This window comes from Leucopleurus acutus (assembly GCF_964270905.1).
Source record: "Leucopleurus acutus genome assembly, chromosome: 13".
In the NCBI taxonomy this organism is placed as follows: Eukaryota; Metazoa; Chordata; class Mammalia; order Artiodactyla; family Delphinidae; genus Leucopleurus; species Leucopleurus acutus.
The window spans coordinates 33367551-33394601 of record NC_139155.1 but is presented as its reverse complement, the minus strand read 5'-3'; the positions used below and the strand labels follow the sequence as shown (position 1 = coordinate 33394601).

Genomic DNA, 27051 nt, shown 5'->3' with positions numbered 1-27051 from the left:
CATAATATGTGCTAAATGTCATAGTATTGTGTCTTTTATATAATGTTCCATTTTTTCCCATGAGCTAACGAAAATATGCCTTTTTTTAATGTAAAAAAAAATAACCATTTAGATTGTACCTGGACAGTTAACTTCAAATTAGATATTCTTCCTAATAAAAGCATTTCATATTTATTCATATCCTGATAACTGATTTGATGGCAGGCCTTCTCTTCATCTTATTTTGAATTCCCTTCTGTTTTCTATATATACTGCTGTGTTACAAAATAATTTTGTGTGTTTCAGTGAGTTTGGTAGCATTCCAGGTAATGTTGCAAGTTGAAAGCCATTTGAATTTTTCATTAGAGGATTCAGTGCTTAATAAGTTGCAACATTGTACTAGAATCTGATTGTTGGGCATTATCACATAGATACATGTATTATAACTTTCATTTTAAAAAGTAATGTTTTAGGTTTTTGGCAAAGTGTAAGAAGAATGCGATTAGTTATGGTGACATTTTTTCCAGATTATGCAGGGTGTCAAATCTATATTATGCAAGTAAATGTGGGAACACTGATTATTCTCACACTCATATCTTTACTAGTAAAGGGAGATAGTATTGTTTAGTTGTCTATATTTCTCTGTATTTTGCTTTAAGTCAAAGTTGTTTTATAAAACCAGTTTCAAGATGTTTGTGTGTGTATCTCACATGAAGTCCAAATACTAATGAATAGCATCCTTTTGACGAGATTCTCTTGGACAGGTATAGTGTTTCCATTATAGTTAAAAAATAACTTCATTTTTCCTGAAACTCTTCTGATCTACTCTGTGCCATCTCAAATCATTCTGAATATTGTTTATATCCTCAAAATTTCGAAGGATCATCCTACTCTTGCCTCAGATACCTTTTTCAAGATGTAATCTTTTATCTTTTAAGTGTTGACATTTGAATTATTGAAACACCCCAAATTCTCATCTCCACCATTTATATATATGAAAGAGAGAAAGATCATATGCTGTCTCACTTGACTTAAAAAACATTTATTGAAATGATCATCCAACATATTTATGACCTTAACACACTGAGGCAGGGTAAAAGGCTCTTTTTCATACATTTTCCATTTCCATTGGAAAATAATCCAGTAATAACAATGAAATATTACTGAAAAACCAAATTTGATGATAAAGAGTAGTTTATAAAAACATCTTGCTGGGCTTCCCTGGTGGCACAGTGGTTGAGAGTACTCCTGCCAGTGCAGGGGACACGGGTTCGTGCCCCGGTCTGGGAAGATCCCACATGCCACGGAGCGGCTAGGCCCGTGAGCCATGGCCACTGAGCCTGCGCGTCCGGAGCCTGTGCTCCGCAACAGGAGAGGCCACAACGGTGAGAGGCCCACGTACCGCAAAAAATTAAAAAAAACCATCTTGCTTTATCAGCAGAGACAGGCATAATTCATACATGTCTAGTTACATGAAAATTTTAGGTCAAAAATACTGTTGCTGTGTATGTGAATCATTACTTTCCTAGAGATAGCTAAACAACTTGAAACAAAGTAAATAGTGATAAAAATTAAACTAATTGTAATTTATAATTAATAAGGTAACTGGTACCATGTAACAACTCAGAGGGACAGGAGAGAGAAATACAGAGTGAGTAAGAAAAGGGAAACATTTTCTCTTAGATGCTTCAATTTTTTTTAGTTCTTTGTGAAAATTGCAGGAATTTCAGCTATCTTCATATGCATATTATCAGTAGGAGTTTTGTATCCTTGACAAGTGGCAACCAGATTTCTAAGTGAATCCCTTATTAGAGAACTCAGTGTGCTAAGTTCTAATGTGTTCTCAGTTCTCTTTACCAATATCAGATTTAATATCCTTCAGTTAAGTCACTTACTAGTCTTTTAGTGGAGAGCCTTTAGTCATTTGTGGAACTGCATATTTTACAGCCGTTTTAGAGCAGTGCTACTACAAGTATAATCCAACAGCATTAGCTTCACCTGGGCACTTGTTCGTATTACAGGCTCTCAGGCCTTTCCCCTGCTGTTTGGATCAGAATCTGCATAGAGGATTCCCAGGGGATTCTTAGATGCATTAGAAACTAGAGAGGGCTTTTCAAACTTTGATATATATAACAGTCACTCTCTGGACATTGCCCCTGGAGATTCTGATGCAATAGGAATGAAGTAAGGCTTAAGAGTTTGCATGTTTAACAAGATTCTAGGTGGTAGTGAAACTGCCAGTCTGTGTATCACATTTTGGGTAGCAATGCCTTAGATCAAATGTCAGTCAATTTTTCCCTAAAGCCTTTCAGATAGTAAATATATTTATACTTTTCAGGCCAGATGGTCTCTGTTGCAACCATTCAACCAGGCCATTATAGTGCTTAAGAAATATTGAAATAAATGGGCATGGCTCTGTTCCAATAAACTTTCTTTATAAAATATAAAAACAGAGGGGGACCAATTTGGGCCATCAAGCTGTATTTGCTCATCCTTTATGTAAATGACCCTCAAGTCCCCCAGTGGCCCAACTACCAGTTTCATTCAGCATCAGTTAACATAATCTAACTATAGTGGTTTACACACGTAACAGTTATTTTCTTTTTTTGTAAGAAGTCCAGATGTAAGCCATTACTGTTGTTGTTTTAACTCTTTAGGGATGTTAGTGTCAACCAAGGTCTCTGATTCTCTTGGTCAGCTCCCTCTATAAAAATGCTTACCACAAAACTACATTTGCTTTCTGGACAGGGCTAACTTCAAGTGAGGCTGGGAAATGTAGTCTTTTATGTAGGTACAGTCTTGCCCCAGAAATCTTAGTTGGGTCTTCTTTTAAGGAAGAAGTGTACATAGGATATTGTGTTTTTGGTAAACTAGTAGTCCTTGTCACACTACAGACTATATTTTGAGAATAACTGATTTGTTTAGTCAACTGTAACTGATTTGTTACAGTTAAGTGAAAATTATTAGTAGACCAGTAATATGATTAGAAGCATTTTTTTGAATGATAGTATGCTATCTTTCATTCATTCTCTACATATGGATATATTTTGAAATATATATAATATATAATTTTATCTAGAATCAGGGTATGGTGAGTTATTCTAAACAAATATACTTTAGCTTAAATATCTTGTTGAATGTTGCATCCATCAAAATAGCCACTTTGGGAAGGAGGAATTATGCAGAGTACAGTGCAAAAGTGGCGTAAGCAATGATGTTAGAGTCTAACTTAGGTTTAAACCCCAGCCCAGTGACCTTCGACAATCCTGTTAACTTCCAGAGCCTTAGGTTTTTTAATTTGAAGGATGGTTATAATACTTAACTGACATCATTAAAAGGGTTAGACATGATGAATGTAATGTGCCTAGCTAAGAACCTAGCCTTCAATAAATTGTAACTTTGTTTATAATTATAATTGAAGATTAATCTGATGATGGATGTCATTGCTTAAGCCACTTTTGGACTTCCATAATGGCCTTCAGAACCTGAATCAAATGAACTTTAATATTAATGAATTTAGACAGGATTAATTTGGTTATTAACAGGTGGTCCGATCTTTTTTCTACATAGTGTCTGAAATAAACATGTGTTTGTAAATACTGGCATAGTCATATGTGTGTTTGCAAGTTGCATTTGTTCTTAAGTTACTAATGCGAGAAACAGAACAGAAAAAAAACGGCTTCAAACAGGTGTTGTTTGCTTAAATTTTTTGAGCACTTTCATCATGCGCCAGGTTTCCAGACTTTAGAAGAGAGAGAAAAAGAGAATAAAGGTAGAGACAGTGACTCTGCCCCTTGTCCTGCTCAGGTAATTTTTCTTAATTTAGAGGATTATGCTGTGAACTTCATACATGCCTTTACCACTCACGTGAATTCATTTGTTTTTCTATCTGCTGGCACTTGAAGATTGTTTCTCTAAAGATTTTTTTTTTAATTCTACACTTACTTTTGTTATAGTGTAGATAAGATGGTTGTGGGATGGTTGACTTCATTATGTGTGTTTCTGCAGACACTTTTTTTTTCACTGTCATTCTTAACATATCTACTTTGAAATGAGAAACAATAGACACATGTTATAATTAAGGTTTCTGAAACCTCATTTAACTTTTGATTAAAGTGACTTTTATAATTTGACAGAATTCTACAGGGTATTTTCTCTGTTGCAAATAATAATTTGAGTGTCAAGTGATAACCTCTTCACAGAGTCAAAGATTACACATTTAATTTGAGAATTTAGGTAAGAAGTCAGAAAGAGTAGTAATCAATTTGAAATTAAAGTAGCACAAGCTGCTGTTGTATTCAGTTGTATGTATAACCTGGTTTGCATGTGTTTTTCACAGTTCTATTGTCTTTTGTTTTTGAACTGTTATTGCAGCTGGATATTGCGTGATTACATATATTCTTGGAGTTGGAGACAGGCACCTGGATAACCTTTTGCTGACAAAAACAGGTAACAAATAATGGCTAGTAGCAAATATACATTTTATATGACAGTGATTTTTGCCCTGGAATCTACTTCATAAGAAAATAAGTTGCATAAGTGAATTTAAATTGAAGTCCCTTTATATGGTACCTTGGAAGGACATGTCAGGGAAACTCCCATCCCTTATAAGAACTGCTTTAGTAGAAATCCTACAGATGGTCATCTAGCCCTTACTTCTCGAAATGCCTCCTTTAGTGGGAAGCCCATAATGTATGCAAGCAGTCCAATCTCTTACTGTACAGCTCTAGTTAGAATGTTTAAATGTTCTTTCTCTTATCAAACAACACTGAACTCACATTAACCTCTATCTTTAATTCTTTACCTTTTCCCCTTGGAGTTAGGTGGAATAATCATTCTCATCCTTCTTCCTAATAACTCCTTGGCCCCATGGCTTTAAACACCATCTCTGTGCAACTTCCAAACTTACTCTATTTCAATCCATTTCATTAGCTGTTTACCTGAAATCCTAAATATTATACAGCTAGTCATAAAAGTTGTTTTCTTCCTCCACTACCTGCCTGATAAGCTGCTCCTCACTTGGTTTCCCCATCTTAATAAATAGTAACATCACCTACTCAGTTGTTTAAGCCCCAGACTTGGGAGTCATTTTTAATTGCACTATTGGCTTCATCTTACATATTGAATCTATTATCAAATTGTATCTACTGCTCACCAAAATAAATCATGAAGTTACCCCCTCTTCATTTCCACTGCTTTTATCCCATTTGAAACCACCAATATCTTTTGCCCAAACTGTATGATTAAAATCTGAACTCTTTACTGTAGCCATTGTGGCTTGCCTGCACTAACAGGTTTGAATGTATGAATGTAAAATCACTCCTGTCTTGGGCAAGTACCCTTGTTGTTTCTTCTTCCTGGGAAGCTCTTCTCTCAGATCTTTCAAGACTTCGGTGAGTAAGTCTAAGATTGAATGGCATCTTTTTTTTTTTTTTTGCGATACGCGGGCCTCACTGTTGTGGCCTCTCCCGTTGCAGAGCACAGGCTCTGGAGGCGCAGGCCCAGTGGCCATGGCTCACGGGCCCAGCCGCTCCGCGGCATGTGGGATCTTCCCGGACCGGGGCACAAACCCGTGTCCCCTGCATCGGCAGGTGGACTCTCAACCACTGCGCCACCAGGGAAGCCCTGGCATCTTTTTAGAGTATCCTTTTCTAACTCTCCAGTCAAATAATATTTATATACCTGCCACCCCACCCCTCTCCATTACTCTCTATTTATTATTCTGTTTTGTTTTCTTTATAGCACTTATCACTAGCTGAAGGTATCTTTTTAATATAATTCAACAAATGCTTATTGAGCACCTACTATATTTTAGGTATTGTTCTAGGTGATGGGGATACCAAAATAAACAGGACAGAAATCCTAGCCCTCGTGGAGCTTGTTGACTTCTTAATCATCATCCTCTCCCATTCCGGATGTAGGTTCCATGAGAGCAGGGACCTTGTCCATGCACTTTGCCACCGTGCCTCCAGAGCCTTGAACAATACCTAGCTAAAATGTTTGATAAATCATTGTTGAATTAATTAATAAATATTTCTGTTCTTCTGTGTAGCCTTTTCTTCCATATGCCAAATAATCCAAGTTTCTTCAGCCCTTCACAGAAAATAAATTTTAAAGTACACTTAAAATAGTCTCTCAGGTAAGGACATTATGTAGTTTGTTAGTATTCCTCCAAATTTTGATACCAAAATTGAGTGTAGCCTGACTAATTATTAATATAGTAACCATGTTAATTCATGTAGTTTGGAATTTCATATATTCAGTTTTAAATTATTAGTGTGAAAAATTATCTGGTAAAATTTGCATGTGGGAACCATGTCTGTATTAATGCCAGGCAGTCCCTTTAATTACCAAAGCCTGAAGGAGTATAATCAGATTGCATTGGAGGTTCTTGCCAAATTTACTAATTTAGCAAAAGATATTTATAAAAGGTTATGCTGCTGGGCTTCCCTGGTGGCCCAGTGGTTGAGAGTCTGCCTGCCGATGCAGGGGACACAGGTTCGTGCCCCGGTCGGGAAGATCCCACATGCTGCAGAGCTACTGGGCCTGTGACCCATGGCCACTGAGCCTGCGCGTCCGGAGCCTGTGCTCCTCAACGGGAGAGGCCACAGCAGTGAGAGGCCCGCATACCGCAGAAAAAAAAAAAAACGTTATGCTGTGTTTGGAAAAAATTATAATTTGGAAAAAGTTTTCCTGTGTTGTTTTCTTAGCTCTCTTTTTCAGTTGAATCTTTTAACCACAAGAATCAGACTTCCAAAATAATTCCATTTGTTTTTATATTGTTATCATTATAACCACAGTGGAATTCTTTAATGTATAGAGTAACATTAGATCTATGTTATATTCACAAATCTTACTTGTCTCTTCTTCTGGAAATTGATAAATAATGGAACATTTTCTGTTGGACTTTGAGAACTGCTCTGTCTTGTGTGTGTCTGTGTGTATTGATGGGGATACTTTAAGAGTAAGATTTGGAAAGAAAGGTCTACCTAATATACTTTTTTGGCCCAGGTCATAGATACTTGTATGGAAATTGAATTATAAAATTTCAAAAACAGGTTTTAAGCTTCTTGTCACCAGTTTTCCACTAGAGGGTGCTCTAAATTTTGTTTTAAGCTTACCTAAAAATGTGCTAGATAAGAGGCACATTCTCTTTCTTTTAAAACAGCATTTCTTTGAGTTATTTCTTCTTAACTGCTCTTTAATAATTTCATACACTTATATCATACAACAAACATTTTACATCTTCCTCACTAGGATAAGTGTTTTAAATTTTTGGATTTAGTTTGAATGAAATTGGATTGTATAAGGAAAGACCAATTATGTCAAGACAAATGGAAGTATATAATACATTCCTCAACTTCAAGAAATTTATAATGATTTATTTTAAAATGTTTGTGTGTCTACTCACTTTTTACTAACAGTCCATATTTCAGAACAGTTTCGAGTTATATTAATTACATATGTTATAATTTGACTTTGTATAGTTTAGACAACTATTACATTTTTTTTTTTTTTTTTGCCGTACGCGGGCCTCTCACTGTTGTGGCCTCTCCCGTTGCGGAGCACAGGCTCTGGACGCGCAGGCTCAGCAGCCATGGCTCACGGGCCTAGCCGCTCCGTGGCATGTGGGATCTTCCCAGACCAGGGCACGAACCCGTGTCCCCTGCATCAGCAGGAGGACTCTCAACCACTGTGCCACCAGGGAAGCCCTAGACAACTATTACATATTTAAAATGAATTTTGAAGGTGTTTCATTGCAGGAAATAGATTTCAATGCTTGTACTTAAAAATGCCTTGAATATTATGAAGCATCTTCCACTGTATATTTTGGATCCATTGTGCCATAACATATTAAAAACTTAGAACTTTAGATTTTCTTATATAACTCTCCAGTCTCTCAGTGTTGATGGAGCTTTTATTAATGATAAATAGCATTTCTCCCATTCTTCAAAATAAAATACCTTTTGTCTTCTATTCTCATTTTCCAGCTTGGGCAGGTTTCTGTGTGTGTGTGTGTGTGTGTGTGTGTGTGTGTGTGTGTGTTTCTTGGACAGGTTTAGATGGTTTGGAATTATAATCAGAGTACTACTGATTTGTCAGTGCCCAGTTCCCTGATATGAGAGATGGAACAGAGAGGAAAGAGACACCCAGATTTCATTTCACTGTGGTCTTTTGGGGATTCACCCTAAATACACACTGTTCTGCCTGTAAATATAGATGAGACAGAAAAGGGTCAGACTAAGAACTTCAGGAATGTGTGGAGGAAAATGTTTCACCTCTTATAGAGAATTTCAAAATCTGTACAATGGTAATGTACAAAAATGCAAAATATAAGTCTCAATTTCAGATTTCTCAGAAATTTTTTGCCCATGCTTTAATTGGTTGTGGGTATTTTTAACTTGGTTGAAGTTTCCTCAACTTGTGCAGCAGAGGGCGTTGTGTGTCTATCACAAATGTAAAAGTCTGGAAATTCCTTTGTCAATATTATGGTTTTCTACAAGCATATTTGGGGTGAATGATATTTCACTTATTAATGCATTAATATATTATTTTGGCAAGAAACTACAAAATTTAAGCTGTGATACAGGATAGGAAAAAATGAATTTTTTTCAGAGTTGCTGTTCTTTGAGGAAGTTTTAAGAAGTTTATTCAGGGTAATTCAATTGTGGCAGGACTCAAATGAAATTAGACTTGAGTTTATCTCAACTCTTTGGAAAAAGTTTTGTTTTGCTTTTCTTTTTGAGAATTTGAGGGGGGAAAAAAAGGACCAGTATAACTGAAAAACGTGCTGTTTGTTTATGGTATACAGACTGTATGATATAATTAACATATAAAATTAATATGTAAATAATTGAAAAACATTCACAAAAGAGAAGTAGGAACTGGGTATCTGTAGTAAATGGAAAGTTTTTTGTAGGTCATAAAGATGGCCTTGTTAACCTGGGCTTATCTATTTATATAGTGAGAGGAGTGGTAGCTTTTTTGTCTGTGGTGGCACTTCAGAGTAATACCCTTTGAGCCTTTTGTCAGAAAGCTCACAGCAAAGAAAAATAGTCATTTTAATCCTAATTGCACATTGCTTTCAATACATCTCCTATCCTGATCTTCTTTATCATTCTTTAATTTTATGTACAATTGATTTACTTCCCTTTTTTTAATTCTGGGGAACAATTTCACAAAGGAGTTAATATGTCAGGCTCTAAAGTCAAATTCTTTGTGTTTAAGTTGCCCCTCCACCATTGTATGAGCGATCAAGTTATCTAATATATCTGAGTCTCAGTCTCTTCTCCTCAATGCATAAATAATAATAGAACTCTCTCCTGATGTGAGGGTTGAATGATTTAATATGGTAGAATTTTGTATGGTACTGTGCACATAGTAAACATTCCTTGTGGGCTAACTATTACGGTTTTGTTTGTGTATTTCACCACCAAGAAATAAGAATGCCTTCCTTATTTAGCTTATTTAGCTGTTATTTGTAATCATAATTTTAGAGATAAGAAAATAATATATCTCAAAAACTTTTTCTACCCTAAAATCCAAACTCCTGTAACTTACTGCCCTCTAAAATCTCTTTTGAGTGGCTCATTATTTTAGTAGTATATGTGCTTGTTTACTCTCTGGAACATGAGAGAAAGGAGTATAAAAAGCTCTGTGCGTAGTAGGCACCTAGTAAATGCTTTGAAAATAAGTAAATGAACTAGGTTTTTTCATGTCATTTTAATCTATGCTCAGGGTTTCAGAAAAATCTGTTTCCTGTCAAAACTTAGTTTTACTATAGATTGTGGATATACTATTACTTACCAGTTTGATTTGTATTTCTCAGTTGATATGTGGAAAAGAGAGCCAAGCACATAAGACCTGCCCTTTTTATCCATAAGTACTTTTTTAGTCTTTATTGATCATTACTTTAGATGTTTAAATAACGAGAACTTGTCTTCATGTGAATAATTTTCTTTTTAACATTATTTAAAATCTGATCTTTTGAGAGTTTCTTAAATATTTAGTATCAGGAAGTCAGTCTTTATGTTAACTGAAACCTATCATAAGGAAAATGTTAATTTTTGTAGAGGCTTTTTTTTTTTTTTTTTTTTGCGGTACGCGGGCCTCTCACTGTTTTGGCCTCTTCCGTTGCAGAGCGCAGGCTCAGCGGCCATGGCTCACGGGCCTAGCCGCTCCGTGGCATGTGGGATCTTCCCAGACCAGGGCACGAACCCGTGTTCCCTGCATCGGCAGGCGGACTCTCAACCACTGTGCCACCAGGGAAGCCAGAGGCTGCTTTTTTTTTTTTTAGGTTTGTTTGAGAAGAACATTGTATCTTCTCATTAGAGGTAATAAAAAATGATAAAGGGCTATACTCTTTTTACCTAAGGAGGTGCAAATTACTTTATGGATAGAGTAACTTAGACTGGGTCATGAAGAATGTGTTGGATTTGTATGGGATACAAATAGAGAAAAGCACACATTCCAGTAAAATATCCGGAAGCTGAAATAAGCCATGCCTTTGCAGGTAATATATATAGGCTGGTTAGAAAAATTTGACGTCAGATTATGGAGGGAAAGCAATCTACTTCCTTTCGGATTACCTTTTATATGGCAAAGCTTAATTCAGTCACTGAAGTAAAACTGTAGATTAGGACAGTAAATTTTTTAATGTAAGTTTTTTTTTTTGTTTTTTATTTATTTATTTAATTTTTTTTTTTTTTTTTTTTTTTTTGCGGTACGCGGGCCTCTCACTGTTGTGGCCTCTCCCGTTGTGGAGCACAGGCTCCGGACACGCAGGCTCAGAGGCCATGGCTCACAGGCCCAGCTGCTCCGCAGCATGTGGGATCTTCCCGGACTGGGGCACAAACCCGTTTCCCCTGCATCAGCAGGTGGACTCTCAACAACTGTGTCACCAGGGAAGCCCTAATGTAAGTTTTATCAGATGATATATTCCTTAATGCTGGCTAGACACTGTTTTGCTTCGAAATGAATAATTTGGGGAGAGATTACATTTTAATGTATTTTAAAGCATTCAGAGTTTCATAAACTAAAATATTAAAAAAGTTATGTTTATAGTAACCCCAGAACAAAAAGAAGTGCCAAATTTTAAGGTAATGATGTTGAACAACACAAGGAAACTAACCATTAGTCTGAATATGAGTTTTAATTCATTTAGATGATTCATCTTGCCACTGTCCCTTCCATGATGACCTGACTGAGTCTGAGAGTTGTATTAGTCAGTATAAAGTAGATCAGAAGTCCTCAAGCTTCTGAGTATATTAGAATCATCAAGAGAGCCAGTTAAAATACAGATTGCTGGGCACCAGGCTCAGAGTTTTTGATTTAGTAGGTACGGTAGGGCCTGAGAATTTGTTTTAATAGCCAAGAAAACTATCAGTAATTCTCTGAAAAGGTTATTAAGATTCTTCTCCCCTTTTAAAATCCATTTCTATTTAGAGGCTTTGTTCTTTCACTTCAGTCAAAACAATATATCATAATAGATTGAAAGAAGAAGCAAATATGAGAATCCAGCTTCTCCTATTAAGCCAGACATTAAAAAGACGTGCAGGGCTTCCCTGATGGCGCAGTGGTTGAGAGTCCGCCTGCCAATGCAGGGGACACGGGTTCGTGCCCTGGTCCGGGAAAATCCCACATGCCACGGAGCGGCTAGGCCCGTGAGCCAGGCCGCTGAGCCTGCACGTCCAGAGCCTGTGCTCTGCAACGGGAGAAGCCACAACAGTGAGAGGCCCGCGTACCACAAAAAAAAAAAAAAAAAAAAGTGCAAAATGTAAGGCAGTGCCACTCTTCTCATTAATTATATTTTGTTTTGGAAAGTATTATTAATAGAAAACAAATTTATGTTAAAACGTTTTTGAATTGTTATTTTTAAGCTAATTAATATTTTTTAAATGTCTCAGTTTCCATTTCAAATGTAGTAAATATCAATATAGGTAGTCCAACTAAGGCATTTTTGGGGTTCTGAATAATTTTTAAGAGTATAAAGGGTCCTGAGACCATGATCTTTTAGAATTGCTTTTTGAAGGCCATTGTTTTTCATCTTCAAAGGGTTAATAACTGTTCTGCTTCAGACATTAAAACAGTTCTCTAGAAGAAAAGAGTGTTTCAGGGAAAAAAAACTTTGTTTTAATGACTGTAGGAAAAATGAAAATATATAACAGTTAAATAATCGTTTTTCTTGAATGGAAATAGACTATATAATCAGAGATATAAGTAGACATGGTTTTGCCCCCTTTTCATTAGTTAGCTTAATGTTATCCCTGTTTATAAGAAGCCATCTTAACAATTGAATGTGAAGTGATAATAAATTATGTGAAAAATTTAGCAGGTGACTGGAATGTCTATGCTAATCTGTACTTATGTATGACTTATTGTACTTTGTTACTCAAAAACTAGTTTTGAAAAATATTTCCTCATTACTATACTTTTTAACTGTAAATGAAAATACCTCTAACCAAGTATATCATAAGGGTTTAACTAATAAGTGTTGGGAGCAGTGGGAGTGTAGGTGTAGGGAGCATTTTTAATTCTAAAATATAAGTTCCATTGTATCAATAAATAGTTATTCACACCCTTCTTTTTTTCTAGGGTTTGTGGTAGGGCAACAGGAAAGATATAACGTTCATGTAAGAAATAAAGGCATTCTGGGGAAAAAAATAAAATGTCAGGTTATATACAAAAAAAATTGAGAGTGGGAAACTTACTGGGGAGTAGAGTAGCAGGGAAGAATTTTTGAATTTGGGAATTGTGTGGGATTTTCAAAAAATTAGAGTCTAGTTTATAGGAGAGATTACAGGAGAGAGTCAAGTAGAAGGAATAAGCAGTGTAAAAAATGGAATAAGTACAGTTTTGAGATTGGTTGCATTTAATTATTAAATAGACAAAAGGGAAATTAAATAAATAAATAAAAAAGAAACTCTACCACTAAATACTATTAATTTTGGCAGTATCTAGTCTCTTTAATCCAAGAACTACAAATGTCTTCAACTACAATTTAAAAAATATTTTCATGTCACTTATGCAAATAACAGGAAAAATTAATTAACACCTCTTATTCCCTTTATATTGCAAGGCAGGGACAAAAGAAGGTAGTTACAGTCAACATTAAGTTTGTTTTATGTACACTTTGCTCCTTGACTATTTAATGTAATAGATTTGAATAAAACCACATTCCCTGAATTTTTTTAACATTTTTTTTAATTTTGTGAAGTGTATTTTAAAAATTCTTAAAAGTTTAATTTACAGATATTAAGTTTAAAAAGCCATTCCCTTTGGTATGAGTATAAGTTTTCTTAAAACGTTGATAGCCTCTTTTCAAAATACATTCCTCTTTGAACTTGCAAAGCATAGTAATGGTTTCATAGTTAGATACTGAATCTTTTATGCCTTATAATTAAGTAGTAATCCTGTTCTTTGAGAATTTTCTTACAAGAAGGATAGAAGTATACTCTTCATTTGGAGGCAGTGATGCATAGATGACATTGGAATTCCATTAATGCCAGTTAGGAAATGAAGAAAAGTGGGGCTAGGTTTCCTATTAAAAAGCACCAAGCCTGTTAAATAAACTCTGTGTGATGGTTGATACCATTTGATACATGATTTATTAAGGGTAGCAGTTTTGAATCAAAGATTGGTCAAATAGGTTCTCTGCTCAAGTGGTGGGTATCAGTAGGAAATATATTGATAACAAAGCATTATTTAAATAAATAGAACTAAGAAAGGTTTATCTGTACCCACGATATTGTAAGCTTCTAATTTCTTAACTCTTGAAGGGTAGAATGGTATTTGTCTAACAAGGTAGATAATAAATGGGAAGTCCAGGATGAAAATAAGCAGAAAATGAAGTGCTTAGCTTAGTTGAACAGAGGACATGTGTTTAGCTGAAGGCAGTGAAACCTTTAACAGAAGTTGATCATGAACTTTTCACCAAATCATGAAAAATTCAGTGATAGCGTCCTCCCTTGAACCTTAAGAGATTAGGAGATGGTGCTTTCCCAGTAAGTACCAAATTTTCAAATTACTTATTCCAAAACTGATTTCTCATCTTTTGGGAATCTTGGACTTCCCTTGGGAAATTGGTGAAGTCTGTGAACTTCCAAAAATACTGATTTCATTGTGTTTAGAGACCCTGAAGCACATTTTGGAATTCTGAAAATGTGTTTTTCAATCAAGAGCAATACGTAGGACTGTTTTAAACAGAAATGAAACCCCCCGTGTTGACATATTACATTTTATAATCTTAAATATGTACAACATAAAACCTGATCTTAACTTACTATGCATCTACTCATACATAACTGTAAAATACAAACAGATTTATAAGATAATGTTACAAACTAACAAAATTTAACCTAACAATATTAATGTGACAGAAAAGGAATACTGAAACTAAATTGCCACTTGCTAGTGTGAATATGGTATAGATAATACAGTGTGAGTTTCAATTCAGAGTGCTGTTAATGTCCTGTCCCATGCTAATATTCTTACACTACTTTCCTCAAACTGCTTCATAACCTTCATTTATTCCAGATGCTGTAATGTAATTTTCAAGGTACTCTGCTTCTGTTAGTATTAGCCTGCAACAATTAAAGTAGGTTTGTTGTTTGATACCAACCCAGTCAAAAACACTGAAATCATAGGACAGTATTAAGGAGTAAGGTAGCATCCAGATGATCCAGACTCAGCCTTTATTAATTTCATTATAGATCTTCACAGAAATGAAGACACAAAATTTTTAAAACATGACAACGTCTATAAGAACTATCAGGTTTCTAGAAGAAAATTTCTTACATCAGTAATGTTATTAAAAGTTGTCTAAGGGCTTCCCTGGTGGCACAGTGGTTGAGAGTCCGCCTGCCGATGCAGGGGACACGGGTTCATGCCCTGGTCTGGGAAGATCCCACGTGCCGCAGAGCGGCTGGGCCCGTGAGCCATGGCTGCTGAGCCTGCGCGTCCGGAACTTGTGCTCCACAACAGGAAAGGCCGCAACAGTAGAGGCCCGCGTACCAGAAAAAAAAAAAAAAAAAAAAAAAAAAAAGTTGTCTAAGCTGTAAAGGTGAAATTGAGATGTCATTGGTTAAATAAATGCAGAATAGCCAACATTGCATACTCCTGTATGCTAGGCAATATTCTAGGTTTCAGAACTATAACAAAAATAAATGGAACAAGGTTCTTGAGTATAAGACTCTTAATGATTCATTAAAAGTTTAGTGTTGGGGAAAAAGAGGAGTGAACAAATAATTTCAATATACACCTCAGCTAAAGTGTTTTGATAGAAATAGGTGAGGTAGGAGCCTCATTAATAACTGCTTACCAAAAGCATGCTGATTTAGGTAGCCCTAGTGTGAGCTAGAGGAAGCTTTTAGCTAACCTGTTACTGCCTTTGTTTTTTGGGGTGGGGAGACAAAACCACTTTTCAATTCTCCACAGGCTCCTTGCTATCTATATCTAATTAGAATTCCTTCTCATTTCACCTCCTCCATTTGTCATTTACTATACTAGATATATCCAGATATATCCATTTAAAAAAATTCTTAAGAGACTATTGGGGAGGAAGAAATTTTCCTCTAACCTTCTAGTTTCTTCTGGCTGGTCTAAGAACTAAATTGACATGAGATTATTGACAGATTAACAGGAGAAAAACTAAAGTTTACTAACACATGTATATGGGAGAGACCCAGAAAAACTGAATAACTCACCAAAATGGCTGAAACGCTCACCTTAAATACCATCTTTTGCTAAAGACTAAGGAGGATGTTGGGGATAGTGGTTTGGCACCTCAAAGAAGGAGAGGCAATTGACAAGGAGATAGAAAAGCAAATGTTTGGTAAATGTTTGCTAGGCCATGCAGAGACAATAGGACACAAAGGAATTTTTAACAAACTTCGCTAGGTTCCTCCCTGTCTGCATACATAGTTCATACTATAATTAATCTATGGTGATAGGTCCCTTCCTGGAACAGATCCTCTACTGACATTTTTTTAGGTAGCTGGGGGAAGGTCAAGTTTCGTCCTTTTGGGCCTTGATTGGTTTCAGATCAAAAATAATTTTCATGCCAGAAAGGCATTTTGGGATGGCAAGTTTTGCTCCCCTATAAGACTTTAACCAATTCTCCAGTTTGAACAGAATATTTTAAACCTGGTATATCTTTTAAAAAAAAATAAGATAATTTCGATAAATGGAAAACTGGTATTCAGTGCAATAGTTACATTGATGATGGTGCAGGGGAACAAAATTAGCTACCCCAAAATGTTTCTGGCATGCAGTTTCAAGCTGAAAACAATCAAGGCCAAAAAGCCTCTGCACCTTTGACCTTGCCCCTAACTGCCTGAAGAATTTAGATAGAGGGCCTATAACAGGAATAGAGCTATCACCAGAAATATCTGCAAAGAATACAGGCTAGGTGTGGTGGGCGAAACTCTTGGAAATTTAGAGTCCACTCTGTGTCCCATTGTCTCTGCAAGGCCTAGCAAACATTTGTTTCCCAAACATTTGCTTTTCCATCTTCATGCCTTCCGCACATTTGAAGTCCCAACTCCTACCCCAACATCCTCCTTTGTCTTTAGGTGAAGATGGTATTTAGGGTGAGGGTTTCAGCCATTTTGGGGAGTTACTTGGTTTTTCTGGGTCTCTTTCATGTTTACATGTTATTAAACTTTGGTTTGATTTTCTCCTCTTAATCTGTCTCATGTCAATTTAATTCTTAGACCAGCCAGAGAACCTAGGAGGGTAGAAGAAAATTTCTTCCTCCTGGACAATGGCTACTTTTTCTACAGCCAGGTGATGATAATGTTTAAATCTCTGGTTAGTTGTCATTATGAGCACTCATTTGTAAGCTGTTGTTTCTCTTTGTATATGAACTCCATGTCCCAAATTCAGTTCACCTTCTGTCAACTCCAGGTAATTTGCAATATAGTTTTCTTTACTGTTGTGGGAAAGTAGTGCCAGTATCTATCTTGGATTTTACTTAAATTTAATATTATTATTGCCTAAAATTTGTACTTTTTATTACCCAGCCTTGGCACATTAGAAGTTCTTTCTCATTTTCAGAGTTTTATAACATTTGCAGTTTAATGTATTATTTAGTTTTTCTTTGTTAAGAAAGATGCCTGAAGAAGTTGCAGAAAATAAGATTGCTTATCTCTTTAATATTTAATTTTACTAACTTCTGGCAGTTGTGATCTCAGATATCAGGGACATTTTAAGCATGTTTAAAATGTATTTTTTTTTTTTTCGGTACGCGGGCCTCTCACTGTTGTGGCCTCTCCCGTTGTGGAGCACAGGCTCCAGACGCGCCGGCTCAGCGGCCATAGCTCATGGGCCCGGCTGCTCTGCGGCATGTGGGATCTTCCTGGACCGGGGCACGAACCCATGTCCCCTGCATCAGCAGGCGGACTCTCAACCACTGCGCCACCAGGGAAGCCCAATATTTATTTTTGAACAAAGTTCAGTATTTAAAATTTAGAGTGATTACTGTCTATCAAGTACTGTGTTAAGTATTAGCTATATTATCTCTTTTAATTCTTCCATAGAAGGTAATTATCAGTATTAACTTGTTTTGTAGTTTAGAAAGTGAACCTTAGAAAGGTTAAGCAACTTTATAAGGATCACGTACCTGATCAAGTGAGATGTGAAAGTGTTTTAATAAAGGGCCATTATGCTCCTGACTCAGAGTGCCTGCCAGGGCATCACTGTTACCTGGGACTTTGTTACCACAACTAGAATCAGTTCCATGCCCATTGTTGTTTATGTTTCCAACAGTGACCTAATGATGGTGTATAAAGTTCACAGATAACAGTGTTAATGCTCAGAGGAAGGCATAGACAGAAGGGTATAGCTTAACATTTTAACTGGATAGAGTCACTATCAAAAAATATTTTGCAAGATGGCAAAAGTGTGTAAAAACTCAATACATGTGCCTCAAGAACAATGGCTTGTGCCATTGAAGGAAAGAAATCGAAGCTTCCCCAAAAATGATGGAGGATAGGTTTCCACATAAAACAGGTCAGAATGCATTACAAGATAAATGAGAGTGGGCAGGTTGCATTAGGGAAATTTTGAGTTGGCTTTTTAAATAAATTCATTTCTTTTTTTCTTTTTTTTTATTGGTTCACATGGCTTTATTGGATGAAAATAAGTAAAATGAGCAAAAATAAGAGAGTTGTTAACAAGCATTTTTGCAAAATATTTCAAGCACATAGCTACTACATCAGTAAAAGTACTGAACAATTCATTTGGATAATGTTGCAATCATGCTCCTATAGTTATAATAAGAAAATAAATTCTGAACATTAAGAAAATAAATCTCATTTCATATTTCTCTCAAGTTCTAATAAGGTAATGGCTATTTTAATTCATATGTATAGATGCAAATGCATTACACAGAAAAAATATATTTGTTGTAACTTATCAACCTATCTTGATCTCATTTATAACTGCATACTTGATTTTATTATTAAGGTTTTTAAAAATAAATTCCCTCACTAAAATATGTGAAAGAATTATGATAAGCCACTTTAGGAAGGCTTTTAACTATTTGGGGTTGTTATATAATAATCATCACCATAATGTTTTAGAGATTCAAATTCTAAGGAAAAAAATAACTTGTGTATATAAGCAAAAGCTTTTTTTAATTTTTAAATTTGATTTTATTTATTTTTTTATACAGCAGGTCCTTATTAGTCATCAGTGTGTCTACATGTCAATCCCAATGGCCCAATTCATCACACTCCCACCCCCACCCCCCACCGCTTCCCCCCCTTGGTGTCCATACGTTTGTTCTCTACATCTGTGTCTCAATTTCTGCCCTGCAAACTGGTTCATCGATACCATTTTTCTAGGTTCCACATATATGCGTTAAAATAAGATATTTGTTTTTCTCTTTCTGACTTACTTCACTCTGTATGACACTCTCTATATACATCCACATCTCAACAAATGACCCAATTTTGTTCCTTTTTATGGCTGAGTAATATTCCATTGTATATATGTACCACAGCTTTTTTATCCATTTCTCTGTCGATGGTCATTTAGGTTGCTTCCATGACCTGGCTATTGTAAATAGTGATGCAGTGAACATTGGGTGCATGTGTCTTTTTGAATTATGGTTTTCTCGGGGTATATGCCCAGTAGTGGGATTGCTGGATCATATGGTAATTCTATTTTTAGTTTTTTAAAGAACCTCCATACTGTTCTCCATAATGGCTGTATCAATTTACATTCCCACCAACAGTGCAAGAGGGTTCCCTTTTCTCCACACCCTCTCCAGCATTTGCTGTTTGTAGATTTTCTGATGATGCCCATTCTAACTGGTGTGAGGTGATACCTCATTGCAGTTTTGATTTGTATTTCTCTAATAATTAGTGGTGTTGAGCAGCTTTTCATGTGCTTATTGGCCATCTGTATGTCTTCTTTGGAGAAAGGTCTATTTAGGTCTTCTGCCCATTTTTAGATTGGGTTGTTTGTTTTTCTAATATTGAGCTGCATGAGCTGTTTATATATTTTGGAGATTAATCCTTTGTCCATTGATTCGTGTGCAAATGTTTTCTCCCATTCTGAGGGATGTCTTTTAGTCTTATTTATGCTTTCCTTTGCTGTGCAAAAGCTTTTAAGCTTCATTAGGTCCCGTTTATTTTTATTTCCATCACTATAGGAGGCGGATCAAAAAAGATCTTGCTGTGATTTATGTCAAAGAATATTCTTCCTATGTTTTCCTCTAAGAGTTTTATAGTGTCTGGCCTTACATTTAGGTCTCTAATCCATTTTGAGTTTATTTTTGTGTATGGTGTTAGGGAGTGTTCTAATTTCATTCTTTTTTTAAAAAATTTATTTATTTAATTTATTTATTTTTGGCTGTGTTGGGTCTTCGTTGCTGCAAGCAGGCTTTCTCTAGTTGCAGTGAGCAGGGGCTACTCTACGTTGCGGTGTGTGGGCTTCTCATTGCAGTAGCTTCTTGTTGCAGAGCACGGGCTCTACGCACGTGGGCTTCAGTAGTTGTGGCTCACAGGCTCTAGAGCACAGGCTCAGTAGTTGTAGCACACTGGCTTAGTTACTCCGCGGCATGTGGCATCTTCCTGGACCAGGGCTCAAACCCGTGTCCCCTGCGTTGGTAGGAAGATTCTCAACCACTGTGCCACCAGGGAAGCCCCTCTAATTGCATTCTTTTACATGTAGATGTCCAGTTTTCCCAGCACCACTTATTGAAGAGACTGTCTTTTCTCCATTGTATATCCTTGCCTCCTTTGTCATAGATTAGTTGACCATAGGTGTGTGGGTTTATCTCTGGGCTTTCTATCTTGTTCCATTGATCTGTGTTTCTGTTTTTGCACCACTACCATATTGTCTTGATTACTGTGGCTTTGTACTATTGTCTGAAATCAGGGAGTCTGATTCCGCCAGCTCCGTTTTTTTCCCTCAAGACTGCTTTGGCTATTCGGGGGCTTTTGTGTCTCCATACAAATTTTAAGATTTTTTGTTCTAGTTCTGTAAAAACTGCCGTTGGGAATTTGATAGGGATTGCACTGGATCTGTAGACTGCTTTCAGTAGTATAGTCATTTTCACAATATTGATTCTTCCAATCCAAGAATGTGGTATTTCTCTCCATCTGTTGGAATCATCTTTAATTTCTTTCATCAGTGTCTTATAGTTTCCTGCATACAGATCTTCTGTCTCCCTAGGTAGGTTTATCCCTAGGTATTTTGTTCTCTTTGTTGCAGTGGTAAATGGGAGTGTTTCCATAATTTCTCTTTCAGATTTTTCATCATTAGTGTATAGGAATGCAAGAGATTTCTGTGCATTAATCTTGTATCCTGCAACTTTACCAAATTCATTGATTAGCTGTAGTAGTTTTCTTGTGGCATCTTTAGGATTCTCTGTGTATAGTATCACGTCATCTGCAAACAGTGACAGTTTTACTTCTTCTTTTCCAATTTGTATTTCTTTTTCTTCTCTGATTGTCATGGCTAGTACTTCCAAAACTATGTTGAATAATAGTGGTGAGAATGGACATCCTTGTCTTCTTCCTGATCTTAGAGTAAATGGTTTCACTTTTTCACCATTGAGAATGATGTTTGCTGTGGGTTTGTCATATATGGCCTTTAGTATGTTGAGGTAGGTTCCCTCTAGGCCCACTTTCTGGAGAGTTTTTATCATAAATGGGTGTTGAATTTTGTCAAAAGCTTTTTCTGCATCTATTGAGATGATCATATGGTTTTTATTCTTCAATTTGTTAATATGGTGTATCACATTGATTGATTTGCATATATTGAAGAATCCTTGCCTCCCTGGGATAAATCCCTCTTGATCATGGTGTATGATCCTTTTAATGTGTTGTTGGATTCTGTTTGCTAGTGTTTTGTTGAGGATTTTTGCATCTATATTCATCAGTGATATTGGCCTGTAATTTTCTTTTTTTGTAGTGTCTTTATCTGGTTTTGGTATCACGGTGATGGTGGCCTCATAGAATGAGTTTGGGAGTGTTCCTTCCTCTGCAATTTTTTGGAAGAGTTTGAGAAGGATGGGTATTAGCTCGTCTCTAAAATGTTTGATAGAATTCACCTGTGAAGCCATCTGGTCCTGGGCTTTTGTTTGTTGGAAGATTTTTAATCACAGTTTCAATTTCATTACTTGTGATTGATCTGTTCATATTTTCTGTTTCTTCCTGGTTCAGTCTTGAAAGGTTATACCTTTCTAAGAATTTGTCCATTTCTTCCAGGTTGTCCATTTTATTGGCATACAGTTGCTTGTAGTAGTCTGTTACGATGCTTTTATTTCTGCAGTGTCTGTTGTAACTTCTCCTTTTTCGTTTCTAATTTTATTAATTTGAGTCCTCTCCCTCTTTTTCTTGATGAGTCTGGCTAATGGTTTATCAATTTTGTTTACCTCCTCAAAGAACCAGCTTTTAGTTTTATTGATCTTTGCTGTTGTTTTTTTTGTTTCTAATTCATTTATTTCTGCTCTGATCTTTATGATTTCTTTCCTTCTACTAACTTTGGGTTTTGTTTGTTCTTCTTTCTCCGGTTCCTTTAGGTGTAAGGTTAGATTGTTTATTTGAGATTTTTCTTGTTTCTTGAGGTAGGATTGTATAGCTATAAAATTCCCTCTTCGAACTGCTTTTGCTGCATCCCATAGGTTTTGGATCGTTGTGTTTTCATTGTCGTGTGTCTCCAGGTATTTTTTGATTCTTTGATTTCTTCAATGATCTCTTGGTTATTTAGTAATGTACTGTTTAGCCTCCATGTGTTTGTTTTTTTTTTATGTTTTTTCCCTGTATTTCATTTCTAATCTCATAGTGTTGTGGTCAGAAAAGATGCTTGATATAATTTCAATTTCTTACATTTCCAAGGCTTGATTTGTGACCCAAGATGTGATCTATCCTGGAGAATGTTCTGTGTGCACTTGAGAAGAAAGTGTAATGTGCTGTTTTTGGATGGAATGTCCTATAAATGTCAATTAATTCTATCTGGTATACTGTGTCATTTAAAGCTTCTCTTTCTTTATTTATTTTCGTTTTGGATGATCTGTCCATTGGTTTAAGTGAGGTGTTAAATTCCCCTACTATTATTGTGCTACTGTCAATTTCCTCTTTTATAGCTATTAGCGGTTGCCTTATGTATGAGGTGCTCCTATGTTGGGTGCATATATAATTGTAATTGTTATATCTTCTTCTTGGATTGATCCCTTGATCATTATGGAGTGTCCTTCCTTGTCTCTTGTAACATTCTTTATTTTAAAGTCTATTTTATCTGATATGAGTATTGCTATCCAGCTTTCTTTTGATTTCCATTTGCATGGAATATCTTTTTCCATCCCCTCACTCTCAGTCTGTATGTGTCCCTAGATCTGAAGTGGCTCTCTTGTAGACAGCATATAGATGGGTCTTGTTTTGTATCCGTTCAGCAAGCCTGTGTCTTTTGGTGGGAGCATTTAATCCTTTCACATTTAACGTAATTATCGATATGTATGTTCCTATGACCATTTTCTTAATTGTTTTGGGTTTGTTTTGTAGGTCCTTTTCTTCTCTTGTGTTTCCCACTTAGAGAAGTTCCTTTAGCATTTGTTATAGAGCTGGTTTGGTGGTGCTGAATTCTCTTAGCTTTTGCTTGTCTGTAAAGCTTTTGATTTCTCCATCGAATCTGAATGAGATCCTTGCTGGTAGAGTAATCTTGGTTGTAGATTCTTCCCTTTCATTAACATATACCATGCCACTCCCTTCTGGCTTGTAGAGTTTCTGCTGATAAATCAGCTGTTAACCTTATGGGAGTTCCCTTGTACGTTATTTGTCGTTTTTCCCTTGCTGCTTTCAATAATTTTCCTTTGTCTTTAATTTTTGCCAATGTGATTACTATGTGTCTCAGTGGGTTTCTCCTTGGGGTTATCCTGTATGGGACTCTCTGCGCTTCCTGAACTTGGGTGGCCATTTCCTTTCCCATGTTAGGGAAGTTTTTGACTGTAATCTCTATAAATATTTTTTCTGGTCCTTTCTCTCTCTCTTCTCCTTTTGGGACCCTTATAATGTGAATATTGTTGTGTTTAATGTTGTCCCAGAGGTCTCTTAGGCTGTTTTCATTTCTTTTCATTCTTTTTCTGTATTCTGTTCCACAACAGTGAATTCTCCTGTTCTGTCTTCCAAGTCACTTATCTGTTCTTCTGCCTCAGTTATTCTATTGATTCCTTCTAGTGTAGTTTTCATTTTAGTTATTGTATTGTTCATCTCTGTTTGTTCCTTAGTTCTTCTAGGTCTTTGTTAAACATTTCTTGCATCTTCTCGATCTTTGCCTCCATCCTTTTTCCAAGGTCCTGGATCATCTTCACTGTCATTATTCTGAATTCTTTTTCTGGAAGGTTACCTATCTCCATTTCATTTAGTTGTTTTTCTTGGGTTTTATCTTGTTCCTTCATCTGGTACATAGCCCTCTGCCTTTTCATCTTGTCTGTCTTACTGTTAATGTGGTTTTTGTTCCACCGGCTGCAAGATTGTAGTTCTTGTTGCTTCAGCTGTCTGCCCTCTGGTGGATGAGGCTATCTAGGATGGTTGATGGGAGGAACTGGTGGTGGGTAGAGCTGACTGTTGTTCTGGTGGGCAGAGCTCAGTAAAACTTTAATCTACTTTTCTGCTGATGGGTGGGCCTGGGTTCCCTCCCTGTTGGTTGTTTGGCCTGAGGCGACCCAACACTGGAGCCTACCTGGGCTCTTTTGTGGTGCTAATGGCGGACTCTGGGAGGGCTCATGCCAAGGAGTACTTCCAAAAACTTCTGCTGCCAGTGTCCTTGTCCCCATGGTGAGCCACAGCCACCCCCGCCTCTGCAGGAGACCCTCCAACACTAGCAGGTAGGTCTGGTTCAGTCTCCCCAGGGTCACTGCTCCTTCCCCTGGGTCCTGATGCACACACTACTTTGTGTGTGCCCTCCAAGAGTGCAGTCTCTGTTTCCCCCAGTCCTGTCAAAGTCCTGCAACCAAATCCCACTAGACTTCAAAGTCTGATTCTCTAAGAATTCCTCCTCCCATTGCCGGACCCCCAGGTTGGGAAGCCTGATGTGGGACTCCGAACCTTCACTCCAGTGGGTGTACTTATGTGGTATAAGTGTTCTCCAGTCTGTGAGTCACCCACCCACCAGTTATGGGATTTGATTTTACTGTGATTACACCCCTCCTACCGTCTCACTGTGGCTTCTCCTTTGTCTTTGGATATGGGGTATCTTTTTTGGTTTGTTCCAGTGTCTTCCTGCTTATGATTGTCCAGTAGCTAGTTGTGATTCTGGTGTTCTTGCAAGAGGGAGTCCATTTCTTCATTCAACAATGATTGCTTAGTATGTGCTAGAAACTATTCTGAGGCTGGGGAAACAGCAATATACAAAATGCGTAAGTCCTTGCCTTGGTGGTACTTAGATTGTAGAATCCAGGGTGTTACTTTTAGTGTTATAATGTATGCCTACTTTATACCTACTTGTAAATCAAAAGATGCTTTATGATTTCAGTGGTGAATCATTCTCTAAAGTGATTGATCAGTCACTTTCTTACATATGTGACCTACGAGTTTAGATGACTGCTCAAGGGTTTGTCTTCTTGGGCACTATAGCTTTATTCAGCCCTTGACAGAGGTGAATATTGTGCTTGGTTTCCTAGTCTGCAGCTAATGAGTAACACAGATTAGTTGGAAATGATTCAAATGAAGCTAACAATATAATTTGAAATTTGGGGGGATGTTTTTGAAGGTGGGGAGAATAGTGATAAGTTAAAGGAAGGATTCATCTCAGGAATACTTAAAGAAGTGATCTTCCTTTAGCATAAGAAATTTGCTACAAGATACTAATTTCTACTAATACCTTTAAAAGTTGTCCAGCCTTTAGCCATCTTTGGTTCTGGAGATCTAAAAGTAGGATTTAAATTTTAAAATATTACTGTGGGATGATTTTAAGTATAGTTTCATCAGAATGAATGTGAGCTGAAGGGAAATAAAATATGCTCTGAAGGCCACTCCCTAGCCTGTGGATACAGGATCAGACAATTTAATAGACTTCATTATGAACTAATATTCTTTATGAAGAGACACTGCTTTACCAATTATATGACATATCTATTTCCCAGTTCCTTAATATAAAATTCTGGAAACAAATGAGTTTTTTATCAACATCCAGGCAAACTCTTCCACATAGACTTTGGATATATTTTGGGTCGGGATCCAAAGCCTCTTCCTCCTCCTATGAAGCTGAATAAAGAAATGGTGGAAGGAATGGGGGGCACACAGAGCGAACAGTACCAAGAGTTCCGAAAACAGTGTTACACAGCTTTTCTCCACCTTCGAAGGTAAGTTGATTTGCTTGACATAGAGAATTTTGGTAAATTGATTTCACAGAGCAAGAAAAATATTTGTTCAAATGTATACATTCTTTAGCATCACTCTTTTTAGAATGACACAGGCAGCAGTATTTTTTAATGTACATTTGATAACTATTTTGATAAACAGTCTGATATCAAAGGAAAAAGACAGTTTCTTGCTTTCTCACTAATTATTTGACTGCTAAATCCCACCAAGTGGGAAGCTAGCATTACACAAGAATGAAGCATTTAGCTCACTTGGAGTGATTAGTCAAGTAATTTTTATTTTTTAGCACCTTTATCAACCTTAGTTTGGAGCATTCCGAAACAGTTGAAGAATAAACGTTACATATGATTTTGTCTCTCTTCAGCACCTCATCAGTCATTCTGCTTAAAAAAAATGTTGATTTTTTTCTCTATCCCTTTTTCTCTAAGGCCACTGTATCTCTGCTTCCTTCATCCAAATTTACTTAGGACTGGACATCATGTATCATCAGGAAAAAGATAAATTAAAAGTCATGTTTGTTAAATTCAGGACATGGCTCTGATGGTTAGTTCAAAATAATGGATCATTTTATTCTAACTCCATTTTCAACTTAACTATGCAAAATGAATATTCTTAGTCCACCAGAAAAATCTCAGCTCAGGAGATACCTGTATGCTCTTCCAGGTGAATATGTAACCAGTAGAAGTGAGTTGCCTATGCATGTGGGCCCTGTCTTTTCTGTCTTTGTAACCTCAGTTTATAGACAGTATATGTATGTTGAATAAGAACCTTCAGTATTTGTACGAACAGTTCTGCATCACATCTGGAGTGAGGCCATGTTCCCTGGTGATATTGATACTACTGGTCCCAGGTGAGTGGCTGTCTTATATTAATAAGGTTTCATCTTTGCAGTGGCTCAATAGGCCTTCACTGTTAACTCAGTCTCGACCGCAGGTCACAAACTTTAACGTACATTTTACAAACAGCTGCATTATTATCCTGTGAGTGGTAGAGTGGCTCAGTTTTACTCTCCAGAAATGCTAAAGGAATAATGAGAAATGGGTGTCTGGTGATGCAGAAGCACTTTCAGAGATGAAAATTCCACTTTAATACCTAGGATTTTTAATTTAAAATAGTCAGAGCCTACAGAAAGCTAGATGAAACTATGGTGATCTCAATGAGGAGGCAGACAAGATGATATGCAATGATAACTAGAGAAATGTCAAAGGTGCTCTATCTTATTGAAAGCAGAAAGAAAACAATG

At 36.6% G+C, this 27051-nt stretch overlaps 1 protein-coding gene across 3 annotated transcripts in view; it reads left to right on the top strand.

Annotated features, from left to right (window-relative positions):
* PIK3C3 (phosphatidylinositol 3-kinase catalytic subunit type 3) overlaps positions 1–27051 on the top strand; it is a 155816-nt gene that overhangs the window by 112152 nt on the left and 16613 nt on the right. For 2 of the 3 annotated variants that reach the window (XM_082852710.1, XM_082852709.1), the window contains exons 21-22: positions 4354–4428; positions 25621–25789. In XM_082852710.1, the coding sequence (XP_082708836.1) occupies positions 4354–4428; positions 25621–25789 (244 nt within the window). Of the gene's footprint in view, positions 1–4353; positions 4429–16691; positions 18559–25620; positions 25790–27051 lie in introns of those variants that run through there. The other variant, XM_082852711.1, reaches the window with a different exon arrangement.